This window comes from Elephas maximus, chromosome 17 (genome assembly GCF_024166365.1).
Source record: "Elephas maximus indicus isolate mEleMax1 chromosome 17, mEleMax1 primary haplotype, whole genome shotgun sequence".
NCBI lineage: Eukaryota > Metazoa > Chordata > Mammalia > Proboscidea > Elephantidae > Elephas > Elephas maximus.
Window position 1 is genome coordinate 27936527 of NC_064835.1, and position 17262 is coordinate 27953788.

General features: G+C 49.1%; 1 protein-coding gene across 3 annotated transcripts in view; it reads left to right on the forward strand.

Annotated features, from left to right (window-relative positions):
* PKNOX2 (PBX/knotted 1 homeobox 2) overlaps positions 1-17262 on the forward strand; it is a 354889-nt gene that overhangs the window by 315201 nt on the left and 22426 nt on the right. For all 3 annotated transcript variants that reach the window (XM_049857337.1, XM_049857336.1, XM_049857338.1), the window contains 3 exons: positions 9120-9249; positions 9815-9912; positions 10729-10848. In XM_049857337.1, coding sequence (XP_049713294.1) covers positions 9120-9249; positions 9815-9912; positions 10729-10848 — 348 coding nt within the window. The remainder of the gene's footprint in view (positions 1-9119; positions 9250-9814; positions 9913-10728; positions 10849-17262) is intronic.

A 17262-nucleotide genomic window follows, 5' to 3' on the forward strand; every position in this document is an offset into this window, starting at 1 on the left:
AGGCTCCTGTCCTGTCTCACAGAGGGAGGGACGGGGCCAGCATGGACTCTCCCAGGAAGGAGAGACCCAGGGTGTGCGTGTCCCCCGGGGCTGCCAAGGAATGAGCACCAGGGACTTCTCAGCGCAGGAGACAGGGCTGGGGGTCAGGGCACGGGGCAAGTGTGAGAGAGGAGAGAAAGAAATGTTTGGGGCGTGTGTGCGCACGCCTGTGCGCGTGTGTATGCATACACATTCGTCATGGTTCGACCTTAATCCCCCGAGCCTGAAATAGCCACGCTGAGCGCCAGCCTGGCCTGGGGAGGGGTGTCTTCCCTCTGGAACATGATCCTTGGGATCAACATTCCAGCCGCCTGCCAACTTTGTTGCATCCTGCTGGCTCAGGCTTTTCCCTGTGTGCTAATCATCCAGCCTTGTGCTGCAAAGTAGGAGACATTGTTGGTTTTCCAGTCGCTACCCGCCCCCCAGCCAAGAAACCACAGTCTGTCCAGCTCTGTGGAGTCTGTGCATATTCCCTCCTCGGCCTTCCATTTCTGTTTTCCAGTTTCTGTGAGGGTGGATGGAGGAGGGCAGTGGGGAGGCTGCTTCTACCAGCAGGAGAATTAAAACAAAGTTTCCAAGGACTTGGGCCAATCCTGGTTCTATCCACCCGCCTAGAAAGCCAACTGCTACTGTCTGCACCCAATAGCACCCAGGCTTCCTAACCCCTCAGGGCCCAGACTTTTGCAAGGGCAGTGTCCTCAGTGAGGAGACTCATTCTAGACCCCACTCTGGAGTTTCCTGTCTTTAACCAGAAGGCCCACACTAAACCATTGCCTTGGAGAAAACCTGACTCCCGCCTCTCTTACCTATTAATTTGACCTGAAATTCATTCCTCTTTCTCCACGGAGTTTTAAGCCTCAGCTCTAGTCCTGGGCAAATGCAACTGAGCTGTGGTTCTCATTCAGTTGCCAAGCATTTTTTGGCCACTTACCGTATGCACTGTGCTAGGTTCGCTGTGAACACAATTGAAATGTCCAGGAGGAGCTCCCAATCTCAGTGGGAGGGCGCTGTAAATCCCACCTGGAGATCTAGATAAATAACATGTGCCATAGAAGGCTCCGGCTCCAGTGGGCGCTGCGAAGGGTGGGAAATGAGAAGCTAGAGATGGGGAGAGGAGCCACAGGACAGGGTTCTGGATTGAGCAAAACATAGTGGCTCAAGGTTGCCCTCATCACCACTCAGCATCTTTGTCCCTCCCTAAGAGAGTGCCCAGGTCCCAGACCTGGCCTCAGGCCCTCATGGTCAGGGTCTGTTCCTGCCCAGAGACAGGGTGAACAAACCTCAGTATGGGCTCCATTAGGCCAGCAGAAGAAGTTTGCTCATCGTGATTGGAGAAGTTATAGATTCGCTGGTCTTGGGAGGACTTCCTGGAGGAGAGGGCATTTCAGGCAGGTTTGGGGGAGGCTAGTGGCCTAGCTGCCAAATAGGCCACTAAACCCGACGGCAACGGGTTTAGTGGCCTATTTGGCAGCTGCAAAGCGGAATGTTCCTAGTGTACAGGGAAATATAGGAGAAGGCAAGGAACTGAGACAGCCTTTCAGAATCCTCTAGGGTATTCAAATCGCTGGAGGGAAGGAGACGTGGCAGAGCGGGGAGCATTCATTCCTTCATGCCTCATCCATGCATTCAAGCATGGATTGAGCACCGCTGAGTTTCAAGAATATAAAAATGGATGTGGCACAGCTCCTGACGTCAAAATGTCCTGATGGAGTATCTTACAGCCAAATGGGGCCAGGGGTGTTTTGCTTTGAGGCTGATGATGGCGACCAACTGCTAAAGACTGTAAAGGTAGTGGAGAATGTAGGTAATAGGCTAAGGGTTGGAAACACGTTGGAGACAAATGAATTGAGTGGCCACACCTTGTGTTGCTCAGAGAAGAACTGGCAGAAAGGGGAGAAGGTCAACATTCACTGAGTCCCCTGTGTCTCCAACACTGTGCTAGGTGTCTTACTTATTTTATCTTATTTACTCCTCCCAAGGCTGCAAGATACACATCATTTTCTCCCTTTTACACTCAAAGAAAGAAAAGCTCAGAGAAGTTGGGACCCTGGCTGCAGACCACACACAAGCAGTAGAGTCTGGGCTGGGTTACTTTAGAGCCCATGTTCATTTTCCTGTATCTTGGCACTTTTTATGTGTGTGGTACATAGGAAGGAAGGAATACCAGGGGTCCTGGGCCCAGGGGTGGGGGTGGAGGTGGGGAAGAGGAGTGACCCTGAAGGAACCAGTTGTTGAGAAGCAAGGCTTTGGATTTGCTAACTGAAAGTAGGGAGACAAGAGGTACAAAGTGAACACAGTTCTCAGATTCTGGACAGACATCAGACCAGAGAGTCAGAGTCTAATCGCTGCAATTTGTGGTCCTACCGGGACCAGAATGGGACTAGTCACATATCCCTACCTGGGAAAGAAAAGTATGTGTCTATTGACCCCCAAGGTCACCAGGAGCTTTACACTTTCCAGATTGGAAGGAGGTTTCGGGTATCACCTCAGCCAAGCTCCTGGAGGTTCTGCCCAGTGGCCAAGCATCTTAAGAATTTGACCACTAAGTTTCAAAGCAGGGTGGGCTAGGGAGAGGTGGTCTCCTACCCTGGGGGATTACCACTTGGATGGAAAGGGGATGCCCTCAGGCCAAAGTGACCAGAAGTGGAGTTCAGGGAGGCACATTCCTTGGCTCCTGCCATAGACATCAAAATTGTTCCCCTACCAGTTCCTAGCCCCCAGCTCGCCAGCTCAGGAGCCAGGAGACCAGGAAGGCTGCCCTTCCCAGCAGGCTAGTGAAACCTGAGCAGCTCTCTTCTTTGGAGAACGTCTGTTCCTTAAGAGCAGCAGCTGCTACTTGTCCCCACAGGCCAGAATGGCCTTTCCTTTGAGACTAAAGCCCCCAATAGGAGTAGAACAGGGAACAGGACAGGATTAGGTGGCTTGTTTACGTGGGTTTGGCTTCCTCGAGTTTGGGAGCCCAGCTTTTCCTGGCCTAACACAGGACCCTGGCTCTGCCAGAATGGAGGGAAGCTGCCAGGAACAGGGTGTCTGGGGACAGGTGCAACCTCTCCATTTTCCTAAGGCACACACACACACACCATCCCAGGCCAGAGCCCCCTGGCCCAGTCGGTTCACACATTGAGCATATACCATGCACCAAAAAAGACCCCTCTTTCCCTCAAAAACCCTGCAATCAAGCTAGGGAAAGAAGATACCTGGCATAAGAAAGATTACCAATCTGTTGTGTGTCCAGTTTGTGAGGCAGACAGGAAGCATTAATTAAGGAGGATGGGCCGTGGTCATGCCCTGGGTAGGTCAGGACAAGCTTCCCAGTGGAAGGGAGGCACTCAGAACCACCCCACCACCACCACCCCCCCCCCCCCCCCACCCAAAACCCAAGCAAGTTAGCTGCCAAACCCGCCCTCCTCTGGTAAAGCCTGGGGAGGCTTTGGTGAGCGTGAGCTGAGCTGGTGGATCGGCAGAGACCCCTAGTGGCCTGGGGGGTGGATGGCACACAGCTGGGGCCAGGCTCAGCACCTGTCCAGCTTCCCCCTCAGCACACACAGTAAGTCCTGGGTATGGGCATTGGCTTTCTAAAATCCTAGTTGGAAAAACCTTTGCAAGGTCATCTGGCTCATTCCTCTGCCTCACAAAATTTTAAAATCACTTCAAGGGAAATTTTCTATAATTTCTTTCCTTCACCCTTTCATTTCTTTGTCCCATTGCTGTTTATTCTAGAAATTTCTTCCTTCAGTAGAAATTAAGTCTCCCTGGGCCACTTAAACCCTTTCCCTGTTAACAGTGAAGAACTGTGATCCACAAGAATGACATAACTTCCTGGACGGACATCAGATCAGAGTGCCAGAGTTTGCAATCGCTGCCATTTGTGTCCTCACCCCCACCTCCAAATGTAATCCCATAGCCATTCACTTTCGTAGTAAGGTCTTCCTTGTTGAATAAGGTATGTTTTTGTGTGTTCCAAAGCTGAGATTTGGGGTAAAGCTCACCCAGTGGCCAGTGAGGTCCAGAAAGAAGGACTGTGGGCCACAGGGAGCAAGGGCTTTGAGGTTGGTTCAGTGGTGGGAGCCCAGGAGGCACAGGCTCTCAGCCATTCCAAACCTGCTACCCTCCCTTGCTCTGAGAGGCTCTTTGTCTCTCTGTGCCTTAAGGGAACGGCGTACAAGAAACAGGCTTGGAACAGCTTCTGGGCATGCCCATGGAAACTCCTCAGTTTCCATCTGACTCCTCTGTCACCTGGTCTGTGCCCTATAAAATGGCATTCCTGGAAAACTCCTATGAAATTTTTCAGCTTTTGGCCCATTTCCCTGGGTACTGCTAGAAGGCAAAACTTCAGAGGAGACCCCTCACTGCCCAGTCTGGGTGGAATGGCTCCATTCGGAAACCAGGAAGCACCCACAAGTCCCTGGCTTCTGGCAGTTTCCAGAGGATTAGGGACACCACTGCCATACTCCTGATGAACAAGACAAAGAGCTCTTTGGATAACCGGCTCTCAGCCCCTGGTTCCTGGGCAATCCAAACAGGGGTTTGGCTGCTGAAAAATGTCACTAAAATCGTACCAAATGTGCTTCTCACCTCTTTATGAGTGCTAAGGAGCCTGGAAGGAAACAGCTTTATTTAGGTCTAGACAGCAACATCCACCAGGTCTGTAGTCTGATAAGCCCCAAGGGAAGCTGTCGAGAAGATAATAATGCTGTGCGCTTAGCCAACAGTTTTTCCCCAGGTGTTTCTGCTGCTGCCGCAGTAACTCTCTCCTGAGACAAGACCTGTAAGCTGTTCCCAAAGATGCAGAGCCTATTGTCTCTATGCTACAAAGCCAGAGACTAAGGCTTCACCTGAAATAGCTGCAAAATCACATCATGGAGCTAGCTCAAGACAGGGACCCGGCTTAGAACTCTGGGGCTCCCCTTGGCCCAGGAACAGCCTCGCCAGGGAGGAGGAATGAAGGGTGCATGTGGAGAGATGTGTACTACTGTGGCAAGAGACTGGGGGTGACCCCCAACGGAATCTCTTCTGTTGCTAAGTAAAGAGCCCAGGAGGTGCTAGGACTTCTGAGACAAGTTTAAAGTCCTGGCTGTGCCTCTTCCCAGTGGAGTGACCTTATCCAAGGAGGAAAGCAAAAAAGAGGAAGACCCTCAATGAGATGGATTGACACAGTGGCTGCAGCAATGGGCTCAAGCATAACAACAGTTGTGAGGATGGTGCAGGACTGGGCAGTGTTTCATTCTGTTGTACATAGGGTGGCTATAAGGCGGAACCAACTCGATGGCACCTAACAACAACAACACGGAGTGCCACGCACTGTGCTCATATTGGAACCTGGCTGCCTGACTCCAAAGCACGTATTCTCTTTCCAAGCATCAGTTCTGCACTCAGAGCCAGGAGGCTTAGGTTTAGGGTACAGCTCTTTGACCCTGGAAACCCACTTCCACTTGCTGGACCTCAGTTCCTCTTCAGGCAAATGGAATCTCTCCTGCTGACCTCATAAAGGGCTGTTGTGAGATTAAAGTGAAACATAGTGGTGGAAGAATGCTCAATACTATTCAGTGCGTATGGTGAATAGGCAGTTTTCAGGCCCATCTGATCTTTGGCACCATCTAAGGGAGCTTATTAAAAATACAGGTTGCTGAGGGTTGTAGTCAGTGACTCTGAGAATCTGTGCCTTAAAAACACCCCAGTGGTACTAATGCTCAGACAGGTTTATAAGCCACCACTCCAGCTCCTGTATACAAATGTAAGGAATGAATAGCCTTTCCCTGGACCTGAGGGAGGCCAAGATTTCATTTCCTCTTTCTTGCCCCAGCTAAGACTTGCCCAGCCCTGGCCAAGGTCAGGTCTCTCCCCCAGAGGTTTTCCATTCCATTCCTTTGCTGACATAACTCAGCTGCCTTGCCGTGCCTCCCCATCAAGGTTCTTTAAACAACCAAAGACCCAGAGTAGGGTGGAGAAGGGCAGGAGAGAGAGAAGTCTGATTTAATGCATAAATTGCCTTAGTTACCCAAACTGGGCAAGCAGGCCTGGAGGCTGTCCAAGCCACAAGGTAGAGAACCAGCCGGAGTTTGAATAAGCAGATGAAGTATCCAGATGATGTCTCACCTGTTTGTAAAAATGTGGGCTGGTAGAATCTCAAGGGACACGTCTTGTAAAAATTTTACTGACTTCGCTTGTGATTTCCTAACCTGGCTGGGTACTTTTTTGGGGTAAAGAAAGACTGGGACAACTTTTTATGTTCAGAGTTCCCTAGCCAAAAAGGAGTGCCATGTCATGGCTGATTCCAAACAAAAGATTACTGAAAAGTCATTTCCATTGGTTTTGGGGTGAATGGCATGGGGGTGCCTCCTCCTGTGTTAAATTTACCTTCCAAGCTTGCCTCAGTTTCAAACAACATTAGTACTGGTTTACACCCTATGAGAATGGTTGGCTGGGATGATGGAATGAGGGGAGCTCAACCTTGGAGCAAACTCAGCTGAAAACTCAGGCTTAAGGGCTCATGATTGCCGGCATTGTATTAATGAGGAGACTGAGGCCCAGAGAAGAGATAGGACTTGCTGATTCCCAAACTGACCTCTGTCCTCTTGTGCCCATGTGGCCTCTGTATCCTGGGTTTGAGTTGTTTTTGCCTCTTCACCTTGCTATCAGTAACTATTTATTGAACCCCTGTGATGCTCTGCATGTAGGGTGTACAGAAAGAGGCATGGTATAACCACAGAAACACCCTGCAGCCCAGGACCTGGCACAGCATGGGTATCCAGCATTTTCTAGATAAAGGAGACCTGTGTTCTAGTCCTCTGGCTGCTGACCAACTGTGTGGCCTTGGGCAAATCACTCAGGTCTCTAAATATCAGTTCCTTCTCTATACATCAGGAAATTGACTTTTAAGGGCCCTTCAAGTTTCAGGCTTCTGAATGTCAGACTCAGTTTTAGATTCAGTCAGGCTGCATGAGCTGGAAGGCCAAGAGTTCTGCTCAAGGAACAAACCTTACTGGCTGGGAGGCTCTCACAGAATCCCGGCCAGGGGATACCAAGGCAAGAGCCACCCTCTCTCTTACCCAAGGTCACAGCAGCAGAGGTGAGCCAAGAACAGAAGCCAGGCCTCCACCCCCTCACACACTGCCCCACCCACCTAGAGGAGCCAGACCAGGAGGCCCCAGGGCACCAGGTGGGTGAGGGAGAGCCTGACTCCGTTCCCCTAGCGCTGCTAATTTATAGGAGGTACACCTCCAACTCAGGGCCAGACAGTCCAGGAGGGAAAAAGGCAGCTCTGGAGGAGATGCCAAGGGGATTTAGCCAGCTGAATCAAGCGAGGTTTACAAACCAGCGCCAACTTCCACTCTGAGAGGCTGTGCCTCTCCATGGCTGTCCACTGGGGCTGTGATGCTTTGCCTTTGTCTGTTGCTATAGGTAGACAGTCATTGGCTCCAGGTGCCCTCCGAACAGAGATTTCTCGTCACCCCAAACTCTAGGCTCCCCTGAGGACTGAAGGCCCAAGCTTCTTCCCGTTTTGAGACAAAAACTAGAAGCTAGGGGCCTTCATTTTACATCTATTTATTTTCTGAACTGCTTACCTATTCCCAAGTCTTTACAGCTAAGGTCTTATGATTCTAGCATTCGAACATGGGAATGGGAAAAGGAAAGAAAATGGGTTTGGGCCTAGAGAACGACAGCCCTGGATGCCCTTGGACCTGTTAGCTGATTCAGTCCTGATTTCAGATGAGGAGAGGGGTAAGAGGAGCCAAGAGCCCCGGGCAATGACAGCAGGCAGGCCCCTAGACACTCCTACCTCTACACCTCCCTCAACGCCTTTCTTGCTTCCTCCAACCACGCCTAAAGGACACCAACCTCTCCTGTATCCAGTTCCTTCCTCACAAACTCTGAGCTTAGCCATCAAGCGTAGGTTCCCGGGAATGAAGTCCCCATGCAGGAGGGCTCATTGTTCCTTCTTGGAGGCCTGCGGCCAAACCTCCTTCCCATGGTGGGAGGAGTCCCTCAACATAAAGTCCAAGGACTTCCTTGCCCCACTGTTAGAATGATGAGGGGCCTGGCATGCTGGAAGAAAATATCTCCTCAGCTGCCTTTGGCTGCTGCGAAAACAAACCGCAAGGATTGTCTACTGGGCTGACAGTGTTGGGCAATGGGAGGTTCTGCTTCCAAGGGAGCCTGGGGAAAAGGAAGGAATCAATGAAATGTGCCCAAGGGCAGCTGAGATTGAGGCTCATCAGAGACACCCTTAGGAGCCAGGTAATGCAGAGGCTAAATGGCTATTTTTTCTATTTAATAAATATTTTAGTGTCCCCTGTGTGCCAGGCACTGATAAAAAGTCAGGGTCCACTTTGTACATAGAGATTGGTGTAATAAATGGTGGGATGCAGGTATGTGAAGAAGAGAGGCTAGGGTGGGTGGTCAGGGAAACTGAGACAACTGAGCCTGAAGAACGAGTAGGCGCTGGTCAGGTAAAACACAGTTCTTAAAGCTGACAGTATGTCTGAGTCACCTGAGGAGTTTTGGGAGTCCCTGAGTGGTATGAACACTTAATGGGCTCGGCTGCTAACCAAAAACTTGGAGGTTCAAGTCCACCCAGAAGCACCTTGGAAGAAAGGTCTGGCAATCTGCTTTTGAAAAATCAGCCATTGAAAACCCGATGGAGCACTGTTTGCTCTGACTTACATGGCATCACCACAAGTCAGAAGGAACTCAACAGCTGGTTTGGGGGGAAGTTTTTTAAAAATCCCAAGCCCAGGCCACACCCTTTGACCAATTAAATTAGAATCTTTGGAGTTGGAATCCAGACGTCAATATTAGAGGTTCCAAAGTGTAGCTGAGGTGGGGGACCACTGGTTTTGGGGCTAATTTGGGGCTGAGGTTAGGTAGGTGACTGTTGTTGGTTATCTTGTGTGTTGAGCCTTCTTAGTCACTCTTTCTAGGGAAGCCAAGAGAATTGCCTTCTGGGTTTGGGTCCAGGGTGGGAGCAGGAAGCAGGCAAGAGGGAAGGCAGAAGGGGAAAGTGGAGAGGAAGAATTTGGGGCTGTAGCATCTAAGCCCTCAGTGACATTGTCACCACACCACGCTTCCCTTACTGGCAGGACCTCCTGCAGAATTCTCCCAATTCCATGTCTGGAGTCTCCAATAACCCCCAGGGGATTGTGGTCCCAGCCTCAGCGCTTCAGCAAGGCAACATCGCCATGACAACTGTCAACTCACAAGTTGTGTCAGGTCGGTGCAGGGAACAAAGCCTGGGGGATATGGGCAATGCTCTGGGAGGAGGAAGGGCGGCCCAAGGGAGCTGGGGGGATAGCGCACTGCACAAAGCATTGTGGGAAGCTGGAGGGGCATGCCTTGCCGAGGGAGGGCCTCGTAGCTTAGTTTCTGGACTAAAGTGTGCTGTACATTTGGAGATGGTTAACTTCAAGTCCGAATTGTGATGAGCATAGCAGTTTGGGGCAAATTTGGGTCAAATTCTCATGAGCCTACAAAGACCAATGAAGGTTATCACCCCTTCCTCGAACAATTTGATGGCTAGAGTGCCTCCCCCATCCCACCCGTGACCTTGCTCTCAGCTGTTGACAACCCAGCCCCACTTTCACCCCAGACTTTCTTCCCACCCACTCCCCCCAGAGGCTGAATACCTACAGTTTTCAAGTGGGAAGAACACACTTCCCTACTCAAGACTCCAGAGTAGAAGGTCTTTTCATGTGAGTTCAAGTGAATCGGGGGCCCTGCTTGCCCTCCTTCCTACCCACCCTGGTGGCAGGGGACCCAAAACTGGTTGTCTCCTCAGGTGGAGCCTTATACCAGCCGGTTACCATGGTAACCTCCCAGGGTCAGGTGGTCACACAAGCAATCCCCCAGGGAGCCATCCAGATCCAGAACACACAGGTGAGTGTACAGGTGTGTGCACACGTGTGTGGGAATGGGGAGAGGAGTCATGATGGCTGACACTTTACACACTAACTCACTGAATCCTTGTTATGTGCTAGGAGGGGTCTTTATCCCCACTCTACAGATAAGGAGCTGGGTCTAGAAAAGGTTTTATTCAACTCCTGGGATTGTGCTGCTTTCTGGGCCTACATCAGAGGATGCTGGGCACTTCCTATTTCTGGTCTCCAGACCTAGCCACCACGTACCTCAATGTGCATTTGTGTAGAGTGCACACACAAGGCAGGGGGTATAGTAAAAAAGCTCTGAAATTCGAGGCTTGAGACCTGGCATTAGCTCTGTGATCTTGGATAAGTCACCTAACCTCTCTGAGCCTGCATTATTATCAATAAAAGAGAGATTAATACTAAGGGTACACAGTGCTACCAACCCACAGACTGGATAGGAAGGTGCTTTGCAAACTGTGAAGTATCACAAAGATGCTAATAACTATTAGAAGGTTTATGGGAATTCACATCTTCTATACCCTCTGCATGACAGTTTACTCTGTCTTCTCTCTTATTCCCTCCTACCCCTCCCTTCCTTCCTCCTCTTCTTCCTCCTTTTCCTTCTCCCTTTCTCTCCCAGCCCCAAGCCTCACCGCTATTCTCTGAGAGACTGGTGTGGGGTTAGAGAGAAAGGTGTCCTCCCCAGGGCCCTGAAAATGAGCTGGGAAAGGGGGTTGGCAGCACAAGTCTGCTGTCGCTATGGCAACAGGTCCCTCAATGCTGGCCTGCCAGGCTACTGATGCTGCTTTTTTCTCCACATGCCCTGAAGGTTAACCTTGACCTCACCTCCCTCCTGGACAATGAGGATAAGAAGTCCAAGAACAAAAGAGGAGTCTTGCCCAAGCATGCCACCAATATAATGCGTTCTTGGCTCTTCCAACATCTCATGGTGAGTGTATGTGTGTTGGGGATATGGAGTTGCAGTGTGGGGTATGAATAACCCCTTGGGTGCCAGACTCTATGGTAATGGCCAAACCTAGAGAGGGTGAGGCCTCAGAGGTAGGAGTAGCAGAGGTAGGGAGACCATCTTCCAGAGGCCAAGTCAGAGGGGAGGCTTCAGTAGGACTAAAGCTTGCTTTGTTGTTGCTGCTGCTTCTGCTGCTTTCTCAAAAAAAGTGACATCAAATGAGGTAATGGGAACAAAAATATCTTGCAGAATTAAAACTGGGCAAGTGTACCATACTGTTTCATTAACAGTGAAAGCTCATGAGGGCAGGGGCTGCGGTTACCTGGACAGATCCTTCCTCCTGCAGGCAGCCTTCTCCTGTGAAAGAAAATGCTGGTTCTCTGCCAGGACTTTTGTTCTGCTTTCCCAGAGTCCTCCCTGCTCCATTTTGTCTGGGGAAGCAGGGTGTGTGTGTCCACCTTCCTCTGGATCAGAGTGGCCGACGAGGTACAGCGGAAGGGAGCATGGGCTGAGAGCATGGACTCTGGGGGGCACAGAGGCCTGACTGAAACCCTCGCTCCCTCACTTAGCCAGCTCTGTGACACAGAACAACAGAACTTTCTACCTTTGTAAAATGGCAACAATGCCTCATATTCAAATGCAATTTATAAAGTGCCTACCATGTGTCTAACATATGATGGCAGCTATGTGTTTGTGTGCAGAGTTAGTTGCAAGAGATAGGCCTTTGGTTGGACGTCAGGAATGACTTCAAAACTATAATTCAAGAGAAGTAGCAATAAAGAAAGAAAGGTCAGGGTCTCTGTGTCTACGCTGGGTGTGTGTGTGTTTTGGGATTCTGTGACCACAGGTGGGCTCCCAGCAGCCTGTAAGCTCTTTGCCTGGCCCACTGCTATTCTCAGTGGATACACGGATACAAAACAAGTACCAAAGGACTATAGATGTGTTTAGGAGTCCCTGTGCTGTGCACACAGTTAAACGCTTGCCAACTAACGAAAAGGTTGGCAGTTCGACCCCACCCAGAGGCACTTCAGAAGAAAGGCCTGGCAGCCTACTTCCAAAAGTCATGGAAAAATCCTACGGAGCACAGTTCTACTCTGTAACACATGGGGTTGCCGTGAGTCGGAGTCAACTCAGTGGCAATGGGTTTGGTTTTCTTTGGATTATAGACATATTGACCTGAGAAGTCTGGAGAAGAGCCAGGAGTAAATGGAAGTCTTGTTTTAGAGAGAAGGAGAAAATGCAAATGGATCATGAGAATGAATTAATCAATTCAGTCAAGCAACAACACTTTATTTGAAATGGGACCATCTCTGGAAACCATTGAGATTGGTCCATGGCTCTCAGACTTTAGTGAAGACAGAAGTCTTAGAGACCCTGCATTTCCCCCCAACTCATCCATGCACCCATCTCCACTGACTGCTCCCCCTTCCCCAACCCCTACCTCCGCCCAGAGCATTGCTGAGTGAACACATTTTGAAAATGGGAACAAATAATAACCAAATATGGAGAGAATGGGCTGAGGGTTCAAGAAGGAAGAGGAAGCTGGAGAGACCCCAGAATGTAGATGAAGAAGCCAGTGAAGGAGGTGAGAGGTCCAGCCTCAGGCCTTCTGGGGGCTGTCCTGAGGGAGCACGCGACGGGGATGCCCAAGCCTGCTGTCTGTCTGGTTTTCCAGATAGTCAGAATGTCGGTGGGCTCCTGGACTTGGTGGCCCCATGAGCCCAGTGTCCACTCTACAGCTCCCAGAGCTACAGGAGTGAAAGATTCGTGAGAGAAGGGGCTCTCTAGGGACAGACCCATCTTCTGTGAACACACCTGTGACACCCAAGATTGGGGCAGTGTGGCTCTCACCTCCTCATCCCCACCATGGATCTAGATCTGGCTCCACTCATTGTGAGGCAGTGATGTATAAATAGGGGCTTGTGGGTGAGGCAGAAAGCTCGCGAGCTTTTGAGGCAGCCAAACCTGGGTTCAAATCTAAGCTTTACCTCTTACTCTGTAAGCTGACCACACTCATCTCGTGTGAAGATTATATGAATAAATGAGATACTTGCAAAGATCCTGGCACAGTGAAGGTGCTTAATAATTGTTAGTTCCTTCTCCTCCACCACTTCCCACCTTGAAGAATCTTTTTAATACTAGCAGCCTATTTATTTATTTTTGAACATTTTAGTGTGTTTTAGGTGAAAGTTTACAGAGCAAATTAGTTTCCCATTCAATAATTTATACACGGGTTATTTTGTGACACGATCCCCACAACGTGTCAGCACTTTACCCCTTTCCCTTTGACTGAATTAATCAATTCAGTCTATCAACAACAATTTATTTGAAATGGGACCATCTCTGAAAGCCACTGAGATTGGTCCATGGCTCTCAGACTTTAATGAAGACAGAAGTCTTAGAGACCCTGCATTTCCCCCCAACTCATCCATGCACCCAACTCCACAGACTGCTCCCCTCTCCCCCTCCCCTACCCCCACCCAGAGCATTGCTGAGTGAGCACATTTCCACCCCGGGTCACCTCGATGCATTTTTGAAGACTGATGTGAGCACCCCAACAACCTCACTTCTGAAGAGGAGAAAAGGCAAGAGATGAGACTGCAAGACAAATTCACCTTCCGGGGAGCCCAGGCCAGCACCCCCTCACGGACTCCATCACCCCATCCTTGGCTACCTTCCTCTCCCCACTCAACGCTCACTCTTGAGTTAAGTCTTTAGCCTGAGACTAGATGGTCACCAGCTCAGTCCCCCCTGGCTGTGCCTCCCCTTTCTCCTTGTACCTAATTCACCCTCTTCTTTGTGAGGCTCCCTCTAGAGCTCAGAGCTTTTCTTTCCACTCCACTGCCACCTCCTCCACTCCAGGCTGAAGAAGGCAGAGGAATATAGAGGTGGAGGAGAGACAGAAGGCACTGGCTGAGCACAGAACAAAGGGAAAGAAGGACCCAGAACACCTCTTAAGAAAAGGATCTGGAGCAGGGCAGGGGGCTTTGCTGGAAAGCTTCAGTAAGAGCTTTCTGCCCCCTCCTCCCACCCCTCACTGCTCTCGCTGTCTCAGGGGCAGGTGCTATTAATAAAGCACGTGGTCCTGGCAAAGACCTCCCCCCATTAATGCCTTCATCACAGAGGCCATCAAGAGATGAGAAGGGATTGGCCACTGGGCCTATAAAGGCAGGACTCTGAACTTCTGGACCAAAGGGGAAGAAGAGAATGGGGAGAAGCCCAGGCTAGTCTGGGAAGTAGGCAGATTACAGCTGTCCTCTGTAGACCCAGGCTGGGCCACATAGCCAGGGGCTTCCACCAGATCAACCCAGTTATCCATATGGACACACATCCCCAAACCCAGTTGTCCGTATGGGCACGCACCCCCAAACCCAGTTATCCATGTGGACACACACCCTCAAATCCAGTTATCCATAGGGACACACACCCCCAAACCCAGTTATCCATGTGGACGTATACTCCCCCAAACCCAGGTTCAGGATAGAGGTTATAATGACTCTTGGTAACAGGGAGCGGTGAAAAGAAAAGAGGCTCTGAAACCAGATAAACAACTGAGGCTCTCCCATTAATGATGTGATCACTCTGATCCTATTTCTTTGGAAAAATAAAAGATAATACCTATTTCCCATGATTGTGAAAACTAAATGAGCTAACATAAATAGCCAAGTCTTGGCACATAGTCAGAGCTTAAGAAATGTGAGTTCCCTTTGAACCTTCTAAAACAGTAGACCAAGGGCAAGTTTTTTGAGACTGAGGCCCAGAATCTGTGAAAATTACTTAGAGATGGATGGATGAGTTCAGTTTTTTTGATTTGTAGCATCTACTAATTTTACCTACTGGTCTGACCCTAAGACTGTAGGAGCTAATGCTGCTGATTACCTCTTCTGTGCAAAATCTGTGTGTCTTGTATCTCCAGCTCAGCCGTAGATTTCTCCTCTTCTGGTATCCCTAAAGCATTGATTCTCAAAATGTGTTCCTTTACAGGGTGCTAATAGGTGTTGCTCCCCAAGAAAGAGTCCATGGTAAAATATGTTTGGGAAAATTTCAATTATACAAAGTTTAGCGTGTTTCTTGATTCTTAGTGTACTAGGGGACATCGTGAATTTGCAAGAGGTGGGATAGTTTGAAAATTTTCCCAAACTTATCGGATGACTCTAAGTTACTGTTGTTTTTCCTGTTGTATTGGGGGGCAACCCTGAGACTAGACATGCAGTTGCCGTTGTTAGCTCCCATTGAGTCGGCCCCAACTCATTGCAACCCTGTGCACGACGAGATCAGATTGTTGTGATCCACAGGATTTTCATTAGCTGATTTTTGGGAGCCGATCACCAGGTCTTTCTTCCTAGTCTGTCTGGAAGCTCCGCTGAAACCGGTTCAGCATCACAACAATATACAGTACAACCCTCCACTGACAGACCGATGGTGGCTGCATGGGAGGTGCATTGGCCAGTTCTTATGGTCTTGTGCGTAGAGGGCAAGCAGCTCTGTGGTAACACCACACGAGGTGTAGGAAAAAAGGGTAGAATAGGTATCAAGAAAGGACAGACCTCAGCATACAGAACCAGACCAAACCCACTGCCGTCAAGTTGATTTCAACCCATAGTGACCCTAGGGGAGGGAGTAGAACTGCCCCATAGGGTTTCCTAGGCTGTAACTCTTTACAGAAGCACACTACCACATCTTTCTCCCACAGAGCAGCTGGTAGGTTTGAACCAACAACCTTTTGGTTGGCAGCCTAACACTTTAACCACTGGACCACCAGGGCTCCTCAGTATAATATAGTAGATGTCCTCATAGCTGATGCATTTGAGACAACTCATTTGTTGGTTTGTGAATTGGAAAAGTTGGTTGAAGAAAGGAGCCAACCGTTAAAAAGATAAACTTTATTTTAAAGATATACATACATTGGTTGGCTAATCTTTGGAAAGGCCCAAGATCTTTTTCTGATTGAAGTTTGTCATTTTATTTGCAACAAGCTCATCTATAATATAACATCTATAAACTCCATCTTTATTTTATTTGAAATGGAGTAAGAACTTTGACACTTGAGAAGAAACCTGGCTGTAGGGTCTTCCTGGATTTTTATTATGTTTTCCACATTTATCTCACCTACTTTTAACATTATAGCATCTTAAGCAACTCTGGGGTCTTTCCAAAACATTCCACTTAGATTTCTTAGAAGAATAACTCACTCTTTTTATAGTTATATTTCATTAGCTTACAGAATAATTAATTAAATGACATAATTATAATAACACGTACAGCTGGCATAAACCAGTTTGGATGGAAACACTGCTGCCTCCTGGTAAGCAGCTCATTTAACTGGTAAATATTCTAGAAAGTAGCCTGTTCAGCTCGAGCATTCAGGATCCTGTGACAGCAGTTCTTAGGATTTGCAGGAGTGGAGAGTGTCGTATAATCTTCAAACATGGTTAAATCAAGATTGGTTAAGAGACCTTCTATAGTAAATACTGATTTTTCCTGTTGTCTTCTTTCCTTTGGGCAGAAGTTAGTATTCTTTGGTTCCTTTTGTCCCGTGTCTGAGGTATCTTGTCATTTCCAGTGTTCTGTGGCATTAGCAGCTCCAGAAATGTATTCAGATACCAAAACGCTCCTGAGATGAAGGTTGAATCTCAGAGTCTTTTTGTTGTTAGGCTGCGGTGAGGTTGGGATGGTTTCATCTCTTAGCTGCCAGCTTCTGAGCCCCTGAAGAATCCAGTGACATTTTCTTACTATTGCATTTTGGCGGAAAGAGGCTAAACCCCTGCTGGAAGCAATCATTCCTTAGCAAACCCAGGTCAGGTGAGAAACCCTAGCACAGGGTCTTTCCCCGTGGAGGTTGGAGAGGTCCCTCATGGAGAGGAGGGGGCTGCTCCTCCTCCCCAGCTCCTGTCCCCACCTCCTCAGCTCCAGATTCTGGCACCACCCTGACCTGCTCAGTGATTCTGAAACACCTTCTTTATCTGCTCATTTCCATCCTTCCTTGAAAATTCTGAAAAATGTGACTGTTCTGTATGCTGCTGCCACCCTAGAGGGGAAGCCCAGCCCCAGGAGGCCCTGCCATCCGTCACTGAGCCACTCATTGACAATACACAGCAGCGTGCCAGATTCCACACTCAGCTCCTTACACACAGCATCTCATTTAACCCACACAGTCACCCGACAGACACTGGTGCTTGCTGGTATTAGAAAATAACTATTATTGTTATTATTTTCATCTGAACAATGAGACAGCTGAGGCTCAAAGCAGACAACACATTTCCCAAGGTCACACAGATAATGAGGTCGCACAGGATTTGAACCAGATATGTGTGGCTCGGGGCTCTAGTCTCTTACTCACTAGGCTATACTGTCTCCACATTGATCCAAGAAATCACAGACCTCTCTCCGCTTCCA